Source organism: Eublepharis macularius, chromosome 5, assembly GCF_028583425.1.
Source record: "Eublepharis macularius isolate TG4126 chromosome 5, MPM_Emac_v1.0, whole genome shotgun sequence".
Lineage (NCBI taxonomy): Eukaryota > Metazoa > Chordata > Lepidosauria > Squamata > Eublepharidae > Eublepharis > Eublepharis macularius.
In genome coordinates this window covers 4,062,694-4,087,810 of record NC_072794.1, presented here as the reverse complement: position 1 = coordinate 4,087,810, position 25,117 = coordinate 4,062,694, and the positions used below count along the sequence as shown (strand labels likewise).

At 48.5% G+C, this 25,117-nt stretch overlaps 1 protein-coding gene across 1 annotated transcript; it reads right to left on the bottom strand.

The window, feature by feature from the left end:
• Positions 1-1,900: 1,900 nt before the first annotated feature.
• On the bottom strand, positions 1,901-24,310 carry LONP1 (lon peptidase 1, mitochondrial). Its single transcript, XM_054981639.1, has 18 exons — positions 23,902-24,310; positions 18,236-18,324; positions 16,217-16,336; positions 15,458-15,680; positions 15,218-15,279; positions 14,575-14,704; positions 14,390-14,473; positions 11,999-12,219; positions 10,676-10,814; positions 8,359-8,537; positions 7,168-7,255; positions 6,958-7,080; positions 6,603-6,719; positions 5,718-5,858; positions 5,470-5,635; positions 5,051-5,259; positions 2,934-3,098; positions 1,901-2,292 (listed from the first exon to the last, which is right to left on the bottom strand). Exons 1-18 carry the CDS (start codon positions 24,307-24,309, stop codon positions 2,128-2,130), a joined length of 2,829 nt encoding a protein of 942 aa, XP_054837614.1. The 5' UTR covers position 24,310; the 3' UTR covers positions 1,901-2,127.
• Positions 24,311-25,117: the final 807 nt, after the last annotated feature.

The following is a 25,117-nucleotide window of genomic DNA, read 5'->3' as shown; positions in this document are numbered from 1 at the left end:
AAAAGTGTATACTTTAGACATGAAGAAGAAAGCTGGCAACCTTTAATTAGATATTTAAATTTAATAGTAATCCATAAAACAGTGGGGTCTGTTAGAAATGAATGTATGTCAGCTGACTTTCAGACTATTGTTTTGTATAATTGTAACTTACAATGGATTATGTACAATTTTCAAAAACAAAAAGGGGGGTATTAAAGAACAAACAAAATACTGACTTGATATATGGCAGCAGTGAAAAGGGCAAATTCCTTGCTGGGGACTATTAGGGAAGAATTGAAAAGTGAAAAACAGCCAATATTATAATGCCCCTTTATAGATCTCTGGTGCAGCCTTATTTTGAATACTGTGTGCATTTCTGTTCATATCTTCAAAAGGACATAGCAGAGCTAGAGAAAGTATAGAAGAGGGCAACCAAGATGATTAAGGAGCACCTTACCTAAGAGAAAAAGCCAAAGAATCTGGGACTTTCCAGATTAGAATTACAGGGTGACATGATAAGAGATTTATAAAATGATGCATGGATTAGAGAGCAGAGAGAGAACTTTTTCTCCCTCTTCCAAAATACTGGAACTCAAGAGAGTCCAGTGAAGTCGATGGGCAGTAGATTCAGGATGGACAAGAGACTTCTTTATATGGTGATTAAAATATGGAATTCGCTGCCAGAGGAAGTAGAGAGAGCTCCAGACACAGGCAGCTTTAAAAGGGGTTAAGATAAGTGTGCCACTCACATCATAATAAGACTTAACTGGAAAAGACCGTAACGCTAGGAAAGGTAGAAAGCAACAGGAAAAGAGTAGGAAAATGAGGTGGCGTGTCTCAGTAAAGGAATCCACAGCCTCCAATTTCAAGATCTCAGCAAGGCTGTTAACAATACGACATTATGGAAGTTAATTCTTAGGGCCCCATAATCTGGAAGCAATTTGACAGCACTTACACACACACACAGGTTTGTCAGCGGCTACTACCATAGTGACTAAAGGGAACCTCTACATTTGGATGCAATACTTCTCTGAATTCCAATGCCAAGAGGCTACGTCGGGATATTCTTGACCTCTATGCCTTGTTGCCCCGCCAGAGTAAGTGGTTGGCCACTGTTTGTGAGAGGATGCTGGTTGAGATGGACCCCTGGTCTGATTCAGGAGGGTTCTTATGTTCTTATGCCTCCTCCCCACCACCTGTACCCAAAGCCAGCAGGAATGGTTGCCAGTAGTCCAGAACTCCACTCTCCCGAGCAGGTGCTCAAAGAAGTCAACAATTTACAAAGAAAAGTCAGAGAGGGGGGTTTGTTATGGTAAGTGCTGGCTGAGATCACGTTGGCACTTTCAGGTCAAAGGTGGTGGGGCGGGGGGGGGGGTAGATCAATTCCATCAGGAATGGCACTTTCTTCCAACACAAGGAGACACTTCTTTGCAGTAGAGGAGGACACTGGCAGAATGTATCCTGTAGACCCTACCTGCTAGGAGGAAATTATTTTCCCTCCCCCCTTTTAAGTGCATGAATCAGATCAGTGCCTGGAAGAACCACACACTTCCCGTCAGGGCCATTCATTCACAACTGAATGTTAGAGATGTGCTTTCTCTCCAGCCAGTTAGAAATGCCTGGGAGTTCAATTTAAATAACCAGTTAAAGTTCACGGGTGACCCCCCCCCAGTTAAACTCCATGCAGGCTCAAACAGGCTGTCCTTTCAGCAACCGTGTGAAAAGACAGCCTTGCTGGCCAGCCAGAACCACACCTTTGCAAAACTCTCTGCTACCTGGAAGGTCCTTCTTTCCTTAACATGGAACTTTTTGATGAATTGTAAACGGCGCGCTAGTGCTGCTGGGCAGTACTGGCAAGAAACAAGAAACAGCGGAAGCTCTGATACAACTCCGTTTAAAGCAATAAAAGGACAAAAAACCCTGTTGTCTAGAATTTCACAGTCCTGTTTTAATTAACATCTCATAATTCAATATTTGGTGTGGAAAATGCTTCTCAGAGACACAAGCACTAGCAAACCAAGCCACAGCTAGGGAGCAGTCGCTACACAGCAGCAGTTCCAGCCACTCTGTCCAGCCCAAACCTCCCAGCATGGGATCGAGAAGACAGGTCAGGCCGGGCCCCATCCAGAAGTGGCTCCAAGCAGCAGGTTATGCTCCTGAGGGAGCTAGCTCTGGGAAAACAATGTCATAGATTTCCTTATAGTGCTCCACAAAGTGTACTTCAAGTCCTTCAGTGATGAACTCGGCAAGGTCACAGTAATCCTTCTTGTTTTCAGATGGGAGGATCATGCAGGAGACACCAGCTCTCTTGGCCTGGAAAACAAGGGTGAGGCATTGGTCACCTCCCGATAGAAAAGGGAGACCCACTCCCTTCAGGTAACAATGGTTTCTGGTCACAGTTTAAGGAATTAACTCATAGGCAGCAAGCCTTTTCCCAGCTCTCCTGGGGTGAGGGAGTGGATTAGTTCACATGCAGTTTCAAAGCAAGCATCTTCATTCATGTCTGGATGAGATGGTCAGACAATGTGGGGCTTGGCTCACTTGTGTGGAGTCCCTGAATTCATTTTACTACTACTCTTGGCCTGAAGGCCCTGTGGGGTGGGCAGGTGGCTGGAAAGGAGGGTTGACGTCTGCCTCACGCACGTGACCTCTATTGGGACTCCTCTGGCTCATGGACGTGTTTTCCGTTTACTAAACCAGAATGTGGATTCAAGAGCTCTAAAAAGGTCAGCTCAGCCTGTGGTCAGTGAGCTTGAGCATACACTCTGGGTCAAGAATACTGAAGTGCATTGCAGGGTCAGACCAAAAGATTTTTTTTGCAAGAATCTCAATGGACGGCAATGTCCCTTTAACCCAGCCTCCCTTGTGCACCTTCAGGTAATATTCATGGGTCTGTGTGCCAGCAACCACCGTTCAGCCCCCTGCACAAGCGCAGGGGCTCTGCTCCACCTTACCGCAATAGTCTTCTCCTTGATTCCCCCAACAGGGAGGATCTTCCCTGTCAGTGACACCTCTCCAGTCATGGCCACATTTTGCCTCGCAGGGCGATTCATTGCCAAAGACAGCAGGGCAGTTACTATCGTGCAGCCTGCACTGGGCCCGTCCTTGGGGGTGGCTCCCTACCAGGAAGAGAAAAGCAGGGATTCAGCTACACATAGGGCACATGTTCCCCGATGGCCCTCCCCAATGGTGACGGCAAAGGATTTCAGCCCTGGCAGGATGATGGCAGAGCCAGGAGAACTGCCTCGGATTGAGACTTGAGGCATCTCAGCAGTAGGTTCTTTGTACTCCCCAGTGTTTGGGTGGCTCATGTCACATATATAAGACGTTTCAGAACATCCACCTGGGACCCTTTAACAGAACATGCCGAGGATTGGATCTGGAGTCTTCCACTTGCAAGACAGGTGCTTTATCACTAGGGCCACAGCCCCGCTGGGAGAAATCCCAAGCTTGAGTGGCCTGCTGAGGTCAAGCCACCAGGCACTTTTAACATCATAGAACTAAAGAACCAGAAGAGACCTAAAGACCATCCAAATCTTACCTCCTGCCCAATGCAGGATAACCTCCCTAACATATCATTGTCCATCCTCTGCTTAAATGCCACCAAGGAGGGAGAAGCCACCACATCCTTGGGCAAGCAAACCCAATCCCACCACTCAAGTGCCCTTATTGTTAAAAAAGGTTTCCTAAAATCTCACCAGTATCTTCCAGTCTTAATTTGAACCCTTTATTACGAGTCCTATCATCCTCCACAAAATGGAACAGCTCCCTCCCTACCTTCAAGATGACAACCCTTTTATGCTTAAAGAGAGCAACCAAGTCTCCCTTCAACCTCCTCTTCTCCAGGCGGAATATTCCCAGTTCTCTCAGCCTCTCTTCACAGGGCTCAGTCTCCAAACCCCTATTCTTCCCCGTTGCTCTCCTCTGTATCTGCTCTAAAGAATCTATGTCCTTCCTATAAAGGGACATCCACAACTGGACACAATACTCCAAGTGAGGTATGACTGGTGAAGTATACAGTGGTATAAACGGTAAAGGAAGTCCCCTGTGCAAGCACCGAGTCATTACTGACCCATGGGGGGACGTCGCATCACGACGTTTTCTTGGCAGACTTTTTGTTACGGGGTGGTTTGCCATGGCCTTCCCCAGTCATCTACACTTTACCCCCAGGAAACTGGGTACTCATTTTACCGACCTCGGAAGGATGGAAGGCTGAGTCAACCTTGAGCTGGCTACCTGCACCTGGCTTCTGCCAGGATTGAACTCAGGTTGCGAGCAGAGCTTGGGCTGCAGTACTGCCACTTACCACTCTGTGCCACGGAGCTTTTGTCACATTTTATGTCTTAGACACTATGCACCTGAGGAAGGGAACTTTGACTCTCAAAAGCTCACGCTCTGAAAATCTAACTAGTCTCTAAGATGCTACTGAACTCAAACTATGCATTTATTGATACACAAAAAGGTTGCATTTGTCTTCTTTTGCTGCCTCATCACAATGGCTACTCACACACAACTTGCAGGCCAACAAAACCCCAAGATCTCACTCACACATGCTACAGTATCCCCCATCTGGTATGTGTGCATAACGTTTACACTTTTGCTACCTAGATGCAAAACTTTGTGCTTATCTCTACTAAATTGCATCTTCTTCAGATCTGTCCATTTTTCAAATGTATCCAGATGTAATTGGATTTTCTTGAGTGTTTGCTACCAGTTTGCTGTGATCTACAAATTTAATGAACAATCCCTTCATACCCTCCTCAAGATCATTGATAAAAATGTTCAAGAGCTCTGGGCTAAAAACAAACCCCACAGTACCCCACTGGATACCACCTTCCAATTAGACAAGGAGCCATTGACCAGCACTCTTTGGGTGCAACTGTCCAACCAATTCCTTAGTCCCCTAACAATCCTATAATCTAATCCACTTCTCTCCACATGGCCCTCACCCGCTGTACACTGAACAGCCAAGGGCTATCAGCCTAGGGGCCACCCCAACAAGGCAGATGCTACTACAAACTGTTCTTGTTCACAGTTGTGCTAAGCAGGCACCCTGCAGAGCCACACATACCTCTGGCACATGTAAGTGGATGTGGGAGGTCACCAGGAAGTCATTGGCCGGCTCTTTTTGCATTAGGAAGGCCCGGGCGAACGTGTAGGCAATCTTGGCACTCTCCTTCATCACGTCTCCCAGCTGCCCTGTGATTTCCAGGGTACCCTCCTTGCTTTCCTTGTCCTTGGGCCTTCGAAGGGACGTTTCAATGAACAAGGTGGAGCCTCCTGCAAAAGAAGCGGGCAGGATCCCAAGCTAGTGAACAGTGAGAATCCAATGCCGCTTGGGTGGGCTCAATGGACTGGAAAAGAACTGGAGGGAGCACCTCCTGGCCCACGAGCCGTGCCGACCGCCCTGGCCTTTGTCCTCTTTTCCCCGCAACACCACCCCAAAAGGCACGCCAAGGGGAGATTCGAACCCCGGGCCACTGCCCTCACCCATGGCTGTCCAAGCGAGGCCCATCACCACTCCAGGAGGGGTCAGGTCATACATCCGATCTACTGTGAAGATGGGCTTCCCAACAAAGTCTTGCAGGTTCTCAGGGGTCACCGCCACCTTCTCTGCTTCCCCACTGACGATCTTGTATGCCGATTTCCGAAGCACCTGAGCAAGAGGGGGGCGGTTAAGGCAGGAGGTGGCAAAGGAGCCCCTCCGCCCCCCCTCCGAAGACCAGCCCCCCCCCCACCTTCTCCACTTGCTTCTGCAGGTTTCTCACACCGCTCTCCCGGCAGTACTGCTTGATGAGCACAGTCAGCACATCAGGCGTGATGCTGGCCTTGCTCTCGTCCAGCCCACACAGCACACGGGCCTGAGGGACCAAATACTTCTGAGAAAGGAACAGAGAAACAACCCCTGGTTACTAAACCCAAGGCAGAGGATAAGCGGCCCTGCCCTGCTCCTGGGCCAAAGCCTCCCTCGGCTCTGCCGTTTGAAACGGAGGGGCTGACGCTTCTGCCCCTGCAGCCGCCACCCACCCACCCCGCCCCTTCTTCGCAAGATCATCCCTGCAGGCCCTTTGCTTCCTTTGCTGAAAGTTTTGTGCTCAACTCCCCAAGATGACTGCCTTCTTCTCAGGGGGGGGGGGCTCTCAGCCACTGCCTCCCCTTTGTGTTCTGTCTCAGCATCTGGGTTGGAAGTCAGACGTAACAGAATGGATCAACCCCCCCCCCCAGTATCCTAACTGCCAACAATCCACTCTTCCTCACCCCCACCCCTCTGCTCCATACTCGGGGTCCGAGGGAGCGCGCTTGCAGTGCTCCCTCCTGGACTGGTCCCACGTTCTTTGGAGAAAATCGTGAGACCTATCATTTAAAGCTCAACAAATGCCCTTTACTTGTCTTGAGAACAAAGAGCAAAACCAGCAATGTCTTTCTCTGTACAAAAGGTGAATGGGTGTGTGTGTGTGTTGTGGAGCCCTGATGGTCATAGACCTTGACGTATCATGGCCCCAAATCATGAAGAGCCTGTTCAAGCCAGCTCCGCGGGAGGCTGGAGGCAAGAGGCTTGGTGTGTTTCCAGCCTCCTCAGTGGCTGTGCCCCATTCTGCCCATTCTCCCTCTGCCATGCTTACCTCTGCTATGGCCAGCTTCTCTTGGGCAACATAGCCTGAGACATTGATCATTTCCATCCTGTCCCGCAAGGGCTCTGGGATTGTCTCTGTCACGTTGGCAGTACAAATGAAGAGCACCTGGAGGGGGGGATGTGCAAATAACAGCCTAGTCAGGCTCTTCTCACCTGGACTGACTGGGAGGTCTCCAGGCCGGCCCTTCTGGCTCCCTCAAGCAGCATGGGCTGCCCAAGATCAAACCTGGGGGTTTTGCTCTGCCTTGGGGCTGCAGCTGCTCCTAGACACAGCAAAGCAGAAACAGCCAGAAGATCCCACTCCGCAATCCTACTCAGCAACCACAGCAGAGAAGATCCGATACCTTGGATAAATCCACAGGGACATCAAGGTAATGATCCAAGAAGTTGGAGTTCTGTTCCGGATCCAGCAGCTCAAGAAGTGCAGAGGAGGGGTCTCCTTGGAAGCCTCGTCCTATTTTGTCCACCTGCAGCACAGAACCAACAGTCCCTCCTGGTCACGAGGCCCCCGTCCATTCAGTCACTCCCACCAGTGGCCCCCAATGCAGAATTACCTCATCAATTAGGATCAGAGGGTTTTCTGTCTTGGTCTTCTTCAGGCACTGAATGATCTTCCCTGGCATGGCACCAACATAGGTCCTCCTGTTGGCCACAGACCACACTTAGGAATCAGACAGCCACTCACATCACTCAGCTAGCAAGACTTCAAAGCATATCATCTTTAAATTAGGGTTACAACACTTAAATCTATCTTTTAAATTCACTAATCAAAAACGAAAACAAAACAGCAAGTATCTTTTTGGAAAAGGCATTACCCCCTTCTCTTTGCAACTCACAGGGGTGACTCTCACATTAATGCAGATTTAAAGCATTTCTCAGCTTCAATGACTTTAACTGGATGACTGCCCTGGCTTAAAACAAACCATGAGAAATAAAGCTGTCTTCCTCTTGGACAGAAAGTTCAAATTTTGCCTGCGCTCAGGAGCAAGCAGCAGCAGCAGCAGGGCGGGACCCAGAAGCCAGCCCCCCCCCCCCCGACGCGCCTCTCAAGTCAAGCGGAAGGAGGGAGAGGACACTCAGGAAGGCTGATGCAAACTTGGACTTGTCTCTGCATAATACGTGAAATGGCCACCAAATATAGTCTCTGTTGCTCAGTAATGCTACATATTTGTAACTACTCAAAATGAAAAATAAAATACACTTTCAGTGTTAAGGGACAGGAAATGGCTGCATTTTACATCCAGGCGGGGGAAAGAGGTGTGGAATTGCTCTGTGAGGTCCAGAGTCAGCGTCTTGGGATCACAATCAAGGGGGTGAAGGCAAACAAACCGATGTTGGGGCTGGGCAGTCTTCAGGAGACAAAACCTTGGGGGTGCTTCTGGACCCAGTTTTATTGATGGGCAAGTCGGGACCCATGTGGAGGCACAGCCCACATGTGGGCCGAGTGGTTCCTTCTTCTGTATGTGCAGTTCCTTTCAATTAAACAGGCTGTTTCACCCCCTTGTCCCTCCTCCTTCCACCCCACCAATCTTCTGCCATACCGATCTTGCAACCCCAGGAATGGTCTTTCCAGGGACCTCTACGTACAGGTGGCTGGAGACATGCCGGTCAGTAAAGAAGTGGCCCCTGCCTCAGAAAGTCTGCGAACCACTGTGCTAAGCGATTCACCATCCTGGCACTAACGGCAATCGTTGAAGACAGCTCCATGGAACAAGAGGAGGAGGGCAGGCAGCCCGAACACGCACCTGTGTCCCTTGATCTCGGCCACATCAGTCATTCCACCAACACTGAAGCGGAAATATTCACGGTTCAGGGCCCGAGCAATGGAGCGGGCAATACTGGTCTTGCCAACCCCCGGCGGGCCATAGAAGCAAAGGATCTTGCCTTGAGTTGATCCCCGGAGCTGGCTGACAGCTATGAACTCCTGCAAGGGACAGGCATCCAAATTAGTATCAGGCCAGCGTGCATCTGGGGGACTAGAACTCTGACATCCACAAGAACTTGGCATTGTGTGGAATGACCCTGAACAGTCCTCGCTCTTCCCATGAGTGAACGGAGATGCCCTGGTCACAGAGAGGAGCCGGCAAGATCAACTTTGCCCCTCTGCAGAGGCACAGAATGCTGTGGAACACAGCAGCCGAGCGGCAGAGCATCTGCTTTGTGGGCAACTGACCCAGGGTTCAATCCCTGCTATCCCAGGCAGCAGGGACTGGGAAAGCATCTTCCCTGCCCAAGACCCTGAAAAGCCACAGCCGTTCCAAGTAGAGGGACAGAGGGGCCAAGGTCCTCACACCCACGGCAAGGCAGCTACAGATATTCGCAGCATGTATCTGACCCTTCACCTTGAACCCTGCGGAGTCATTTGCAGTTCATTCTGAAAGGACCTTTGACCCTCAAAAGCTTGTGGGTTTTTAAGGTGTTACTGGACTCAGATCTTGCTCTTCTACTGCAGACAAGCACAGCTAGCCACCTAAAACTTTTCGTATGAATTGTAATTCAAGGTCTAAAGAAGTTGACTTAACATTATATAGTATTTCTGTATTTATTATTTATTATTTTCAACTTTTATTCCGTCCTCCCTGCACAAGCAGACCCAGGGCAGATTGCATCAGGTAAAAAACATTTATAATAAAAACTTACATCTTAAAACAGTTTAAAATCAGACGGCATAGCAATACAATACAAATTTAAAAATATACAAGATAGCAGCAATCAGCTAATCGGAGGCAACCAATCTACCACTTTAAAAAGCTGGATAGATCCGATCTTCCCTTCTCCTCCTCTATCCAGGCCGATGGGAGGCCTATTCTAGCCCCAACCATACACCTGGCGGAATATCTCTGTCTTACAGGCCTGGCAGAAAGACAGTAAATCCTGCTGTGCCCTGGTCTCACTATTCTACCAGATTTCTACCAGGTTGGAGCCAGTACTAAAAAGGCCCTGGCTCTGGTCGAGGCTAGGTGGGCCTCCCTGGGGCCAGGGACCACCAATAGTTATTTAGCTCCTGATCAGAGCACCCTCTGGGGCACATATGGGGAGAGGCGGTCCCGCAGATATGCTGGTCCCATATAGGGCTTTATACCAAAACCTTGCATCTGATTCGTTACTCCACTGGCAGCCAAAGCAGCTGGCACAAAACCAGTGTTATATGCGTACTACTTGACACTCCGGTGATGACACGTGCCGCTGCATTTTGGACCAGCTGCAATCTCCAGATCAGACTCAAGGGAAGCCCCACATAGAGCATGTTACAGTAATCCAGGCAAGAGGTGACCACTGCCTGGATAACTCTAGTTAAATCACGGGTCGACAAGCTGTCTGATCTGTCGAAGATGAAGAAAAGAAGGCCTGGCAACTGCTGCGACCTGAGCCTCCATTTTCAAGGAGGCATCTAGGATCACCCCCCGACTCCTAACCTTCGGAACTGGCGGAATGGGCACTCATAGTGTCAACTGCATCTATGCAAGTGGATTTCTGGGCTACACCAATTTCTTTTCAGATTCCTCGGAATGCAGAGCAGTGTGCATTCGGGTTACATACATGGTCACAAAGTGCTTCTCGTTTTATATGTAGGTATTTGTATTAAACATTATATCTAACTGGCTTAGAGTTGCATCTTGGAAATTTGAAGGGAGAAGCAGGGGGCAGGGGAGGCAATGCAGCTAAGGTCTCTTGGGGAAAGCAGACTCTGCTATTTGCCTTGGTACATGCAGCTCAGTCCTGTCTCCTCCGACCGGCAGCGGCTCTCCAGGTCTCACCCCAGAAAGGGCCCTTCCCCAACCTGCCACCTGGAATCCTTTGGGCCTGAGACCTTCTCTGAGCCTTGACCCCTCCCCAAACTACCCACGACCCTGTTTTGGCCGAGGCTCCTGTCCCAGTGGTCACAAGAGCCAACGTCTGCTCCACGAGGGCAGGCAAGGCCCCTGTTATAGGCTACAGGGAGAGGGATCCGGCACAGCCCCCTTCAATGGTGGGTCAGGAGCAGCAGCTGTGGGCTGATCTGCTGGAGAAATTCCTGGGCTAAGGCTCTGCGCCTGACCCTCCCAGGCTCCTGATCCTTACCAGCACTCTCTTTTTGACATCCTCCATGCCATAATGGTCCTCCTCCAGGACAGCCTGCGCTCTGGCCAGCTCCAGGTTCTCCTCGCTGCATTTGCCCCAAGGGATGGATGTCAGCCAGTCCAGGTAGTTGCGGGTGACACTAACAGAAACATGCAAGCCAACACAAAGCATCAGGAGAGCCCATGTGAAGCTCCAAGCTCCAGCAAGAGAAGAGCTTCCCCCCACCCCCATGAAGCACTTCCTCTTGAATGACAACTCAGCAAGGGGGTAGGTAGATGCTGGAACAGGTCATGAGCCCAGGCTCCAGGAGACAGTGAGGGGAGGAGCCATTTTAGAGCACCAGCAGCAGAAAGGCCCTGGTTCAGTACAGCCAGGCAATACACAGGAATAGCAAAGCCTCATAAAACTCAGGGGCAGCCCCGCTGGACCAGACCACTGAGGGTCCATCTAGTCGAGCATCCTGCCTCACACAATGGCCAACCAGTTACTCCAGAGGGCCAACAACAGGGCACTCCTAGCACTGGTATACAGAGGTTGACTGCCTCTGAATTTGGAGGTTCCCTTTACTCACCACGGCTAGAAACAGTCCTCTCTGCTCATTCACCCTGCCCCAGACACTATTCTGCAAACCTTTGTCTTCTACCTTAACAGTCCATGCAGTCCAGTATCCCAGGCCTCAAGCAGACAATGGGATTCCCTGGTTTTTTTCTGCCAAAAATAGACTGCCTCTGTACATAGATGCTCTATTGAGTTAGCCTAGCTAACGAGAATTGGAGCCTAAGAGCAACTCTGCTGGATCGGACCAAAGATCCATCTAGCCTAACATCCATTTTCCCAGAATGACCAACCAGATACCTCCAGGAATCTAACGGACAAGGCAGAGAGGCCAACACCTCTGTCCAATAGCGCCCCGCTGCCCCCAGCACCTGCAGCTGTGACTAAAAGACTAGTATCGATGCTGAAACTTTCTGGGTGACCCTGGACCATCACGATCGGCCTCACCTATCTCACAGGGTTGTTGTGAAAATAAAATGGAATCACATTAGTATGGCGATCTTAGAATTACTTATGCTGTGTTTCAACATTTCTTTAACTCTGTATTGGATTCTTGCTAATTTTAAAGCTTTGCAAACTTGCATTTGTAGACCCTATTATATTGTTTATTGAAATGCGTTTGATGTCGACCCACACTGTGTAGCCCGCCTTGAGTGCCAGTGAGAAAGGCGGACTATAGATATACTGCTCTGAGGTTGTTGAGGGAAGGGCAGGATGAAAAAGGATGCTCGCTAGTGGGGTTGCCCTCTGGCAGCCCGGGAGACTCACTTGAACTCAGAGGAGTGGTTATCGAGGAGGCCCAGCTTGTTCAGCTCCTCGTCTATCACCTCCATGACATGCTTGGGCACCACCAGTTCGGTCAGGCGCTCCCGAAACTTCTCCTCAATGGCATCTTTGTCCTCTTTCTCCAGGCCAAGCTCCTTCTTGATGATCTTCAGCTGCTCTTGCAGGAGGTACTTGCGGTGAGTCTGCTTGATCTTCTCCTCCACCTGGGGAAGGGGGCAGAGGAAGGGTCTTGCAGCCTCTTCCGAAAGAGCTTTGGCAGCTCAAGCACCAGCGGGGGCCTCCACACCTGCAAGCTGACCCAGACTCACAGGGAGGCATCAGAGGGGCTGAGAAAGGTTCACAATAACCCAGAACTGAATGGTTTTTCTTTTATGTACTGTTACTGCCTTTTTGTTTTCCAATAAACTTTTTAAAAAGAATAATCCAGAAATAGGATTTTCACTTATTGGCTAGGCAGCTACACGTGGCTTGTCTGAGCACTGATCTCCAATATGGCACATGCCCCATGCTCCAGGGGAGTGGACAATTTCTTCAGAAACTGGAATAATTTCATCATTACTATGGGCCTAATATAAAACTAACCATATTATTTTTAAAATATAATGCAACTTGCCTGTGATTATATTAAGATTGTGCAGACGTGCAGGGTTTGTGTTTTGGGGCTGGGTCAACAAATGCAGCTGAATAAGGTGGTGGAATGGGGCATACCACTGTTGAATGCTAGCACGTTAAAAGTCCCTGGGATGTGCAAAGATAACTCTAAATGCTCAGAGGTATTCTGGTAATCAAAAGGACAATACATATTATTGTTTATGCATGTCTGGAATGCCCAGGGCATGCAGGAGTCAGATGGCTCTTTTGGTCGATGGAAATTGCCAGTGGATTGCTCCACAATCCACAGAGTTGAGCACCCCTGATTTAATGCTTGCCACACCTTTCCCGTGATGAAAGGCAAAACAGCTTGGGGCTCTTCAGTTTGGAAGAAAGATGATGGGTGCAGGAAGATGTGACAGAGCTTCATAAAATTATGCATGGTGAGAAAAGGAAAAATGACCTTCCTCTCCCATAATACTAAAACTAGAGGAGGGAGTGGAAATCATTTCGTTAAATTGCAGGATAGACAAAATTCAGAATAGACAAAAGAAATACAAAATTAATGTATAGAACTCAGCAGTGTTCCCGCTAATGTGAGCACGTGAGCAATCGCTCACAGATTCTGACTCCTCTGCTCACAGCTTCTCAGATGTAGCTCACAGATACTAACCCTCAGGTGGCCCCGCCCTCCCACTCAGCCAGCATCTGCAGGTGGGCCCTATATGGATGGAGCCTCATCCCACTTCTCCCTTCCTGGCTGTGGCTGGTTTGGCCCCCAGGGTGGTGCCAGAGAGCGCCTCCAGCCACTGCTGGCTCTCTAGCTGGGGAACAGAGCAGAGCGAGTGATCGGGTCTGGCCTGACCCATGCAGCCTGAAATCGCTAGGATCCCGTCAGCCCCAGAGAGCGGAGGAGAGGAGGTAGCGCCTCAGCCGCCACCATGGTGAAGGCGTCATTTAACTTGGCCTTGGCGCAGAAGGAGGCTGAAGAAGTAAGCACTGACTCACAAAAGCTCATCTTGAAATAAACATGCTAGTCGGTGCCATTGCGTGTCTGCTTTATTTTGCAGCAACAGACTAATACAACTACCTCTTTGTAATCAGCAAAGTATACTCTGTTTTTTGTGGTCCTTTTACCTAATGGCTTTTATTGGTAAATTGTTTTGATTGTAATCAAAACAATTTGATTGCAATTTTTTTTTAAAAGGAGGTGCACTCAAAACTTTAATGAAAGTTGTTGTTCCGGCTCACAAAGTAGATTTTTAGCTCACAACACTGCAAAGCTTAGAGGGAACATTGGAACTCACTGCTTCAGGATATAGTGATGGCCCCTGACTCGGGCAGCTTTAAAAGGGGAATTAGATGAAAGGCATGGAATAGCAACAGCTATCGGATGAGACATCTTAACGGAGCCTCCATATTCATAGACAGTATACCTTGAAAATCAACTGCTTGCACGGGCAGGGAAGGCAAACCACAAGAGAGGCTTGGGGCCTTCCCGCTGGATCATCTCGCTGGCCTCAACAGACCACTCTTTGGTCTGATCTGTCTGGCCACCTCCAATGTGGTCAGGCAGCCACTCAACAGATCCAGCAACAGGTATGGCTGGGCAGGTGTCTGCTCAATCTTCAGTCCAGCAAAGCCCCATGGGCCAAAGCTGCCAAATCCCCCCCCCCCCCTCTGAAGGACCTTTGGAAGCAGACCCTCCATGCCAGCCAGCAACCATCAGAATGCCCTTGGAGGAGTCTCTGGGGCACTGGATGCTCAGCACCTTGGCCTCACCTCCCGTCCAAGCCGCTGCTGGAGCTTGCTCAATTCATACTCTTTCTTGAGAAGAGACAGCGCTTTGTACAGGCGCTTGGGAATCTAGGAGAAAGAAGAAGCACCTTTGTTGCACTCTTGCCCATGCAGTGCATCGGGTAGAGGACGGAGGGGAGCTGCTGCCTGCAGGTGGTCCCATGCCTTACCTGGGTTTCTTCCAGAATGTCCTGCAGCTCATATGACTCTGCCCCTGTCAACGCCGCCCCCATGTCACTCAAATAAATGGGGTTATCCACCACTCTCTGCCCAGCCTGCATCATCTGAAGCACAGACTCTCTGGAAAGACCCAGCAGAAGGAGAAACAAGTCAGGGCATAGCAGTCCCTTTGGATTCAGCGCTGGATCTTGTCCAGCTACCACCCCTGGCAGATTTTTTTATGAGAGCCAGTGTGGTGTGGCAATGAGTGTTGAATTAGGACCAGCAGCTTGTGGGGAGTCAAAAAAAGGCCTGCAGGAGAAAGTGCTGGACCTCATGGATCCATTCCCTTAGCAGAGACACTTTTTTCAGAGAGCCTCTCCCACCTCATTTCTTGAGAATGGAGCCACAGGATCCAACCCTATTTGAAGAGAATAGGTCCCTTGTTTGAGAGTACCAGAAATGCCTGCCAGAGGTCACGAATGAGACTCTGTGCACCCATTTTCTAAAAATCAAACACCCCAATCAGCAACACAAAGGCAGACTACTTGGGGGGGGGGGTTTAACTTTTATTTTGCAGGTTTAAAAAAAGAGCTCGTGGCACACTAAGCTGAAAGACAGACTGGCCTCCACTGGCATATGGGGCAAACAGACCTGTAAAGAGGGTTCAAGGCAATGATGTCCCGGATGGTCTTGACGATTTCTGCCGTGAGAGCCTACAGACACATGCAAGGAACACAGTCAGGAGCACTGGAAGAAAGATCTTCTCCGTACCTCCAATGGTGCCTAGGCTCCGAACCCACAACCTGCCCAGGCCTGCTCCGCCTTAGAGAGGCGAGGCCAAGGGATGCCCTGCCACTGCCAGCCATCCTGCCCCAGCCATCCCTCTCTTACTTTGACCTCTTCTGTGGTCTGGAAGTCCTCGTGGGCCACGTTGTCCACTTCGACCATTAGCACCTCACTTGGGGCAGCTTCCAGGGGCTGCAGCACTGGCTCCTGGATTTCCAGCTGTTCTCTGGCCTCCCGCTGGGAATGCTTGTGCTTTCTGCGGGGTTTCTGCTTGGCCTCGGTCTCAGGCTCCTCTGGTTCCACTTCCAGCTTCCTGTTAATGCGAATTCTGAAACCCAGAAGAGAGGGGAAACAGGCTGCCGGCAACCGTTTTGCTTTGGAGGTTCAGGGAACGTTCTGGGAGGACACACCTGGACTGAGCTGACCTCGCACTGTTATAAGAGGCCACCAAATGCAATACATGGAAACACCCCATTTCTATTCAACCACCCCAGCAAGCTACAGGCAGGTCAAGAGCATATCTGACTGTCATGAGTCAGGAACTGCAAGGTCCTGCCAGAGGAGGAGAATGGATACCTGCACAGTGGTCTTCAGGGGCATAATGGCTCAGAATCACCATCCAAGCACACAAGGAAACACAGAGATCTGCGGCAAACAGTGCCCTGACATCCGGCTGCACTTTGGGCCCTCAGCTGATTTTGTAATGACCAGCTGGGAAGACTGGGGCAGCTCGGGGGGGGGGGAGGGCTCACCCCCTCAGACAACAGGAAGCCTCCCCTGATCAGGCCATGTCCCTTTTTGGTCCTTCCTTCCCTAAAGTGAGTGTTCATAGGCCACCAAGGCATCACGGGGAGGGGGGCTTACCTTCGATGTCCCATGACAATCATCCGCAGCCTGTCACCCAAGTCCTGCATTTCATGGATCTGGACAAAAGTCCCTGTCTGGTAGATTTCATCCAGGCTCTCCACCACATCTGACTCATTGCTAGCAACAGAAAACCAAAGCAGGCTCTCACTGGGTTGAAGGCATCAAACAGCAGTCAAGTCCCAGCCCAGTCCTGCTTTGTTTTGACAAGCAAAACCATCTGCAGGCTTAATGGCTGATCTCCCTTTTCTCCCAATGGCACAACACTCTTCGTTGGCTTTGAACCCCTGGCCAGAGTATTTGTCATGCTCAGTAGTTACATAGTTGGCATGAATGTTTTTCAGGTGATTATCCCTGAGAAGAGAGAGAGAGAGAGAGAAAGAGAGAGAGCACATGCACTATTGTTGCAGATTTTGCTAAAGATATCTGGGAAATAACATTGGCTTTCCAGAGAGTACCCCTGGAGGCCACAGCCAAAGAACGCAAGTAACTATCTAGAAAAGCTCGACAGAGAACAGAACAGACAGAGAACAGAAGTGGCCTCCAGTCAGTACGGCCTTGAGGTAGCTAGTACAGAAGTCTGCTTTACGACAACAGATATGAGAATATGATATGCCTGGAGGCAGCAGCGTAAGGAAGATGATAGTGATAGCTGGTGAAGGACAGGAAGAAAAGATATAAAGATAAGGTCTACTGGTTAATGGGCCAAACAATTACATATCTTACGACTGCATATTTATTAAAATTGATATATTAATGTCATAATGAAAAGTAGCAAAAATGCATTAGCAAGGGACATCAATACAGTAAGTGCACATTACCCAAAAATATATAGGAAAAGTAACCTTGCAGCTATTTGTATAAAAAAGAAATTTAAAAATGTGAACCCAATTAAGTAGGATAGCTAGGTAATGTTAAAGATGATTGTAATACAAAATGTCTTGAAAATAAATACAACAGTTCCAGAATTCAAAGTCCAATTCTCCTCCCAGAGCAGCTGTGTGAGAAAGAGAAAGAGAGACTAGCAAAATGCTCTCCTGCAGCTCATAAATTATCTCCATATAACTGCTGATAATGGTAACGTTTTGTATATACAGATGCTCCTTCCCCCCACAAGGAACAGAGATGTAAAGATTCTTTAACAGTATCTTTGTTGTGCTATACCTGATACGAATCTAGGATCAGGGCCATTGTGCATCTCTTGCCAGGAGACAAGTACTGGGGAGCTCAAAAAAAGCTGACGACTTCTTAAGTGCAATATTGTCTTGACAAAGGGCCAGCGGTTCCCAACTTTATCAACTATGAGGGCCCCCCCCACTTGCAACATCAAAACGTATCTCAGACTGTGTCTCCCCATGACAGTAGTTGTACAGTTAGTATCCACTGATGGAGAAAATTCATAATGACAATGCTAAACACACATACGGATCCACGGACCCCATCAAATAACTCTGTGCTCCTCCCTGGGGACCACTAGTCTATACAACATATGTTGTATTGATCTGCCAAAGTAGGAGAGGGGGAGGAGATGCAACAACCATAAATACATATAACCCAGATTTTTAAAAAATAATCAAGTTATGACTTCACCTGAGTGGCTAATAAGGGAGCGCCCAAATGGCCTCAGAATGCCACCGCAGGAGGAGGAAGAGCTCCTGCCTCCCCCCCCCACCCCCAAAGCCATTTCCCCATGTCAAAATAGCACAGGGGGGAGGGCATTTTATTGCTCTGCGTGCAGAGAATACTCCACTTGGAGCAGCAGAAACAGACCCTTCCCCACTCACTACTTTGAAAAGCCCCCCCCCCCACTCTGCAGTCGTGTTCTGAGGCCCTTTGGGCTCTCCTTCATTTTTTAACAGCCGTTCCCTACAGTGGTTGTGTAGCTGTGAGGAACCTGGACCCAACTCTTAAAAATTCTACACGCTTAGGGACCTTAAAAGAAGACATGATGGGCCCTGTGCCGACCAGCAAGGCAACCGGTCTCTGGCAACCATCAGCCTCACAACAGCTGCCACTCACTTGTCATCCTTCTTGAGAAAGACTCCAGCGTAGGGCTGGGCGAGGCGGACTTTCCTCCTCAGTAACTCAACCAGCTTCTTGTTTTTCACCTGAGGATTAAGGCAAGTTTGAGAGACAGAGTAAGATAGCTTCACAAACAAAGAGGAACGTGGAGGGTAGCTAGGTGACATACAGACCTCCTGAGCTCTTTTTAATACTAAGAAAAAAGAAAAGGGCTCCTCTGTTATGCCAATATACATTAAAATCATATGCCAATAATCAATACTGAACAATACTAGGCCTAGCTTCTGTACTCTCTAGATGAACTTTTATACTTCGCATGAACTTTCAGTGTATTTTTTCTATCTGTAAGGTAATTCAGCAGGTGTGCTCTCATCCTTTGACAATTAATTAAAATAGTGGACTCTACCGAGATTGATGTTCTTCTATCAGAGATTCAACCAATGGTGATTGCCCAACTTAACTTTTCTTGACACTTGTCAGAGATTAATAGTATTCTCTTGCAGATCAGACAATGACATAATTTTTTAACTAACTGGAAGGCTGTACTATGAAATTATGAATATTCAGTGAAGTGTCAAACCAATCAATATTTGTTTGTGCTATCATGTGAACAGACCCTAAATGTTTGCATATGATTAGGTATATAATTGCAAACACAGAAAGAATAAGCAGGGTACTGATAGAAGAGATCTCTTGAGAGAATCTAGGTGAGAACCTATTTCTACCTATGTATTTCATAGAAACTTTGAGCAATGTTAAACTTAAGATTTATTGAGAAATGTTAGTGAACTTATTTCTTATTGCCTTTCTATGTTCTGTTGTTATAGGATTCATATTAATAGCCATTTATATTTTGACTACTTGCTTCATTAAAAAACTAGGGTATATTTTCAATAAAGTGAAATAAACTCTAGATTGGTGTCTGTGTGTTTGATAAGGAGTTGCAAAGCAATACTGAACCCTATATAAATAAATGTACTGATAAACAGCTGGTTCAAAGAACTTATCTGTTTGACAGGTCTAAAGACTAACTGCTTTCGGCTTCCCCGGAGAGAGATCCATCTTTCTCCTGGCAAGTTGAGGCTTGGTTTTAGACACGGGCAACCGTCTCGTTACATCTCCAAGCAAGATCAGGTGTGGTGCTGTGAGAAAGAGTGTAACTCTGTCCTCCCTGCGGTTTTCCCAATACAAATCAGCCCCTTTCCCCAGCTGCCATGAGCCCCATCCAGGAGGAAGTTACATACACTGTAGGTGCTTGTCTTTTTAAGAATAAATTACAGGGGCTAACGGCACCTCAGACGTAGGAAATTTGTCATGAAAAATACAATGAGGATGTTAAACTACTCTCTTCCCAATAAGTTCTTGCAGACACTTTTTAAACTTAAAAAAAAATCAGTAGAAGATCCAGTCACGGCTCTCTTCCAACTAATTACATCTAGTGAATTAACTGCCCATTTGCAGTAGTTACCGCCTTGTTTCCTCACACAGCTATGAAGCCAAAAACTAAAGGAAGCCCTTCACACAGCACTCAATTAATACATGAAACTCACTGCTTCAAAGTGAGATAATGCTGAGTTAGCTTTTTAAAAAGGATTATACAAAATTATAGCACAATTACCCACTATATATGGGCCCTCCATGTTCAGAGGCCGTGTACCTCTGATTACAGAGGTGAGGAACAGAGCAACAGAACTGTCACTTTCATATCTTGCTTGTAAACTTCCAAACAGCAGCTAGCTGGCCACAGTATGCTGGATAAGATGGACCTTTCATTTGTTCTGACCCAGCAGCTGTAAAATTTTTGTGCCAATAGTGTCATTGATCCCCCAAAATGACTTCACTTGGCAAGGCTAAACTGTAGTGAAAGCCTTGCCTTAAAAGAGTTCTGTGACCAGAGTTAAAGCTTGACTTTTTGCTTATGTGAATAGGAAAGGCTTCTATCATCACACCGGCTCTTCAGGGCTCAAGGAACTTCCAGATAGCTCAACTGCAGCTTCTGCCAAATCTCTCTTCCCATAAGCACTGCTGTCAACTTGTTCCGACACAAATGTTTCTGAGTGACTGTGGCCTTGATGTCCTCTGGGATTATCAGTGCCCTTGAGGAAACCTTGGGGTCTTTCAAGTAGGACTGTGCCAAAGCCAACTGCAGAAGGACACAAGGAGACCCATCTCCAGCACCACCAAGGCCACAGCACCCCATCTGCTAGAGAACTAACAGTGAGTCATGAACATTCCCTTTCAACAATTCTACTTAAGAGCTCTTTAACGAGTTTCCTGAGATGAGTACGAAAGATGATGAAATACGATGAAATTCCATCAAATGACTGAAGTTGTGTGTCACGTCCTAAAGTCCCAGAGGCATCTCCTAGGCAACGGGAGGAAATGAACACATGCCTTTTCACTAGGTTAAACGGGTCAAGGGACATGTATACATGACAAATGCAAACTGGTTTCAAACTACCTCATCCATTGTTCTTCCCAGCAAAGGTTAACTTATGTGCAAATGGTGTGATATCCCTTGCAGATGGATATCCCCTTTCTAACAGAGCCTTTTTATATAATGTATGTTAAACGAGCCCCTGATGTCTATCATAAACAAATCAGTCACTAACTCAAGGCCATTCAAAAAAGCTATTATCAGCCCTCTACTTTAAAAAAAAAATCCCTAGACAAAAATGATGTGGCCAATTATCTCTCAATCCATAATATGCTCTTTCTAGCCAAAGTGATTAACAGAGCAGTAGCAGACCAACTTCACATCTTCTTGGATAACTCTGGCACTCCAGACCCTTTTCAATCTGGTTTTAGGCCAGGACAAGGGACAGAGATGGCTCTGGGGGCTTTTGTTGATGATCTCCACCTGAATGCAGACAAAGGCCATGCTTCTTTGCTGCTCCTCCAGGATACATCCGCAGCCTTTGATACAGTGGACCATGCCATCTTGTTGAGGCATTTGGAGGCAGAAGCAGGTATCAGGAGACGTGTCTTGGACTGGTTTAAATTGTTCTTCATGGGACGATCTCAAAGGTTTACTGTTGGAGATCAGCTGTCTTTAGTGTGGAAATTATCTTGTAAGATTCCACAAGGCTCAGGCTCATCCCCCATGTTATTCAACCTCTACATAACACCTTTAGAAAAAATCACTTGTAGCTATGGAACTGGATGCCATCGATATGCGGATGACACCCAGCTCTGTATTTCTCTATCCAAATTGCCTGGTCCCCCTACCTTGACACGGCTGATCTAGTCACCTGGATCAATTTAACACCAAGACTAGGCTACTGGAATACATCTACATACATCACCCTTAGGTCAATTTGGAAACTCCGGTCAGTGCAGAACACTACGGCTTGATTATCATCAGTAGTTAGTTGCATCATGCATATTACTCTCCTTCTTCAGTCACTTTATCGGCTACCCATCAGTTACCAGGCTCAGTTCAAGGTTTCAGCTATCACACACAAAGCCCCCTTCATGGCCTTAGTCCCTCATATCTATGGGAGTGCCTCTCTCTCTATGTTCCACCATGACAGCTTCACTCATACGAACGGGGCCTTCTGCAGGTATCACCCTGCAGATGGGCAAAATCTACAGATGTCAGTATATGTGCATTCTCTGTAGTGGCCCACACTTTAGGAAACAGCCTGTTCCTGTATTTTATTATGTCATGTCAAATTGTTTATGTTTTGTTTCAAATTTCTTCAATCTATAGCCTATTGTATTGTTTATTGACTGTCCCAGGTCTTGTTTGTATTGTACTACACTGTGTAATCTGCTCTGAGTCTCAGGGAGAAAGGACTACAAACAATGCAAATAAATACAACAATCCCCGAAGCAACAACATATATTCACCAAATCTTCTACCCTTCACAAAAAAAAAACCCCTTGAAGCTACGCTAAGAAGGCAACCACTTGATTTTCAGAATGAAAGCAGAACAAAGATTTATGATCAGGCTCAAGGACTGTGCCTCCAAAGCAAGCCAGATGTCACTCTGAATGCACACTTCATTAAGCTGCCTCAAGCTGAAGCGATGCTTTAGGCTGATCCTGCACTGGGCAGGGGGTTGGACTAGATGGTCTGTATGGCCCCTTCCAACTCTATGATTCTTCTATGTAAACAGAGCGGAGAAATCAGAACGCTCAGGATACAGGGAAAGTTCCAACTCAGCCTGCCTTAAAAGCAGCAGTGCATGCTGCATTATAAAGCTTACAACTATGAAAATTTGACCGGAAACACAAGTTTGGAGGCCATTTCCCCATGGAGAGTTAAATAAACGGCACCCATATCAGGGGGGATGTGCTGCTCAGCTGAATTTATCCTTTCTTTCCCCCAACAAATTAGTTACTTTGGATCCCAGTTCTATTTTTTTATATCACTTTCCCTTTCATTAGCTTTCTATGTCAATTTGGACTATTGTGTTTATACAGTACCAACACTATGTAAACAAAATAAATTGCTCCCCAATTTAGGCTGGGGCAGTGATGAGAATACTTTTAACTAGAGCTACTGGAGACTGGAAAGTTCTGCAGGGACTTCCACAGAAAGCTAAGGGCTTTTTCCTAAATGTGCAAGTCTACTGCCTCGCAGCTGCTCTCCAGTGTCTCAGGCAGAAAAAGTTATTTCCAAGCACCTGACAATCTTTAACTGGAGATGCCAGGACTGGTCTACCTCCAGGGGCTTTCAGCATGTCAAGCCCTGAGCTACGGCTCCTTCTTGTTTAACTATTTATTAACCATTAATGCTTCCTTACACAAAGCCAGGTCCTCAAGTCCTCTAGGCCAATCTTGTTTCCTCTGATTGGAAGCAGGCCTGCATGGCCTCAGGCAAAGTCTTTCCATACAACTTGAGCTTTAAGGCCAGAGATAAGCCTGGTAGCTATGTTTCTCCACGGCAACTTTGCTGTTCAGAACAGGGTCTCCTGCACACCAGCAAAATCAACAGCAGCCCATACATGGGATTTCTCTGTGGTGGCCCCTACCCTGTGGAACGGACTACCTGAGGTCAGGAGAGTCTCTACTCTCCTCTACTCTCCTGGCTTTCTGCAAACGATGCAAAACTGAATTATTCAAAATGCTTTTTACTCAGATAGGAGGGATCTCAGATGATCCACTAAAGAGTTAGGAACCATGGACCTCATCACTATGTTGAACTGGATTCCTGCTAATGCCATGTTTTTGTAAACTTGTTATCTATTTATCCTATGGCATTGTTTATGGAAATGTTCATGATATTGTCTCAGTAAGGAAGGCAGACCATAAATGTCAACTCTGGGAAATTCCCAGAGCTTCTGGGACAGAAGCTGGGGAGGACAGATTTTGGGGAAGATACCTCAGCAGGGTATAATGCTACAGATACTATCCTCCAAAGTAGCTGTTTTCTCCTGGGGAACGGACCTCTATACTTTTGAGATCAGCTGTAATTCCGTGAGCTCCCCAGGCCCCATCTGGAGGCTGGCAGCCATAAATGAAACGTGTGATCTCTGGCCTGCAAATGTTAAGTTCTCCTCTTACACAGATTCAACGACTTTGGCTCCTCTATCCAGCTGGAGGCAAGGAAAAGTCTTTTTCAATCTGGGCTAGTCTTCTTGCGACCCCTTCAGCCTTCCGCCTGCCACACTGATGCTCCTCACCTCCCCCCCCCCCGCCCCTTCCTGCTTCCTCACCTCGATGATCTTGATGAAGCGAGGGAAAACAGGGTTGCGAGTCACAGCGATCAGGGGCACGTGTGGGACGTGCTCGGGGACCATGAGGGGGGCCAGCGCCGTCACCACGGGAGCGCCGCCCGAGCCCTCACCGGGGAGGCCGCTCCCGCCGCCGCCCGCCTCGCCGCCCTCCTCGCCACCCTCCAGGCTGTCCTGGTTGCCACTCCCCGCGGGCTCTCCCTTCAGCAGGAACTGGAGGTCCCGCCGGGGCAGCGCCCAGGGCGGCAAAGACGATCCGGAGGGAAGAGCGAAGGGCGGCGGCCTCCTGGGCTCGGGCAAACAGCACAGCCGCCCCCGCCGCCACACGCGGCTCAGCAGCGCTGGTGGGGGCCGCCCGCAGCGCCACAGCAGCCGCCTCACCGCCGCCATATTGTGGGCGCGCAGAAATGATGCCACCACGGTGCGGCCGGCGGGATGGGCGCCGGAGGGGCGCGGCCTCCTCGGCTTCCGCCAGACTCTGGAGGACGGCGTCCTAGAGCGGCACGCCCTTGCGCGCCTGCACTTCCGGTGGGAAGAAAGCGGCCCTTATCAATTGACTACTTCCGTAGAGGCCGTAACGTCTAGTCCTCGATGTAGCGCCGGAGCCACAGAGCTTAACCACCTCCGCCTTAAATGAGCCTTACATCGATGGGCGGCCACGCGTATGGCGCGGGGAGAGGGGGCGCCATCAGTCAGCCTCGACTCGCGGATACTTCTCGAGTACGAGTGAGAGTAGAGTCCTAGAGTGCCGCAGCTATTTGCCGCTTCAACTTCCGGTTACAGGAGCGGGTGGAAACCATAGAGGGGCCAAGGTCCTAGATGGCGCCTACCCTTCGTTGCCTAGAGACGAGGCCTCCTCGGTAGCTGCAAATGACGTTGCCGGGGGGGAGGAGTTTGGGGCTGGCCTCTAGATAGAGGCGGAGGAAAGCCTTTGAAGGCTGCCCGGCGGCGTAGTCCTTTTACCGTGCCCAGACTCCGGGGCAGCATCTTTGAGGATGGCCCAAAGCGTGTTCGGGCGTCTTCCTCTTCATTGTTCCTGGTACACCCAAAGCATCACCCACTGGGTTCACTCAAAAGTAACATTGCGACCTGCTTGAGCCCCTTATTGGGCAACATGACCATGAAAAGTCTATCTGGCGGTCCCTAAAATCGTGTTATACAAAGCCAAAAAGCTGGAAACTTAAAATCTCCTTTAGAC

Coding starts and splice junctions, on each gene's coding strand:
- LONP1 (XM_054981639.1), bottom strand. CDS start 24,309: ATGGCGGCGGTGAGGCGGCTGCTGTGGCGCTGCGGGCGGCCCCCACCA. Junction 14,705..15,217: donor GCCTTGAACCCTCTTTACAG/GTCTGTTTGCCC, acceptor GGGTCTTTCCAG/AGAGTCTGTGCTTCAGATGA. Junction 5,260..5,469: donor CCTCGCTTGGACAGCCATGG/GTGAGGGCAGTG, acceptor CTTCTTTTGCAG/GAGGCTCCACCTTGTTCATT.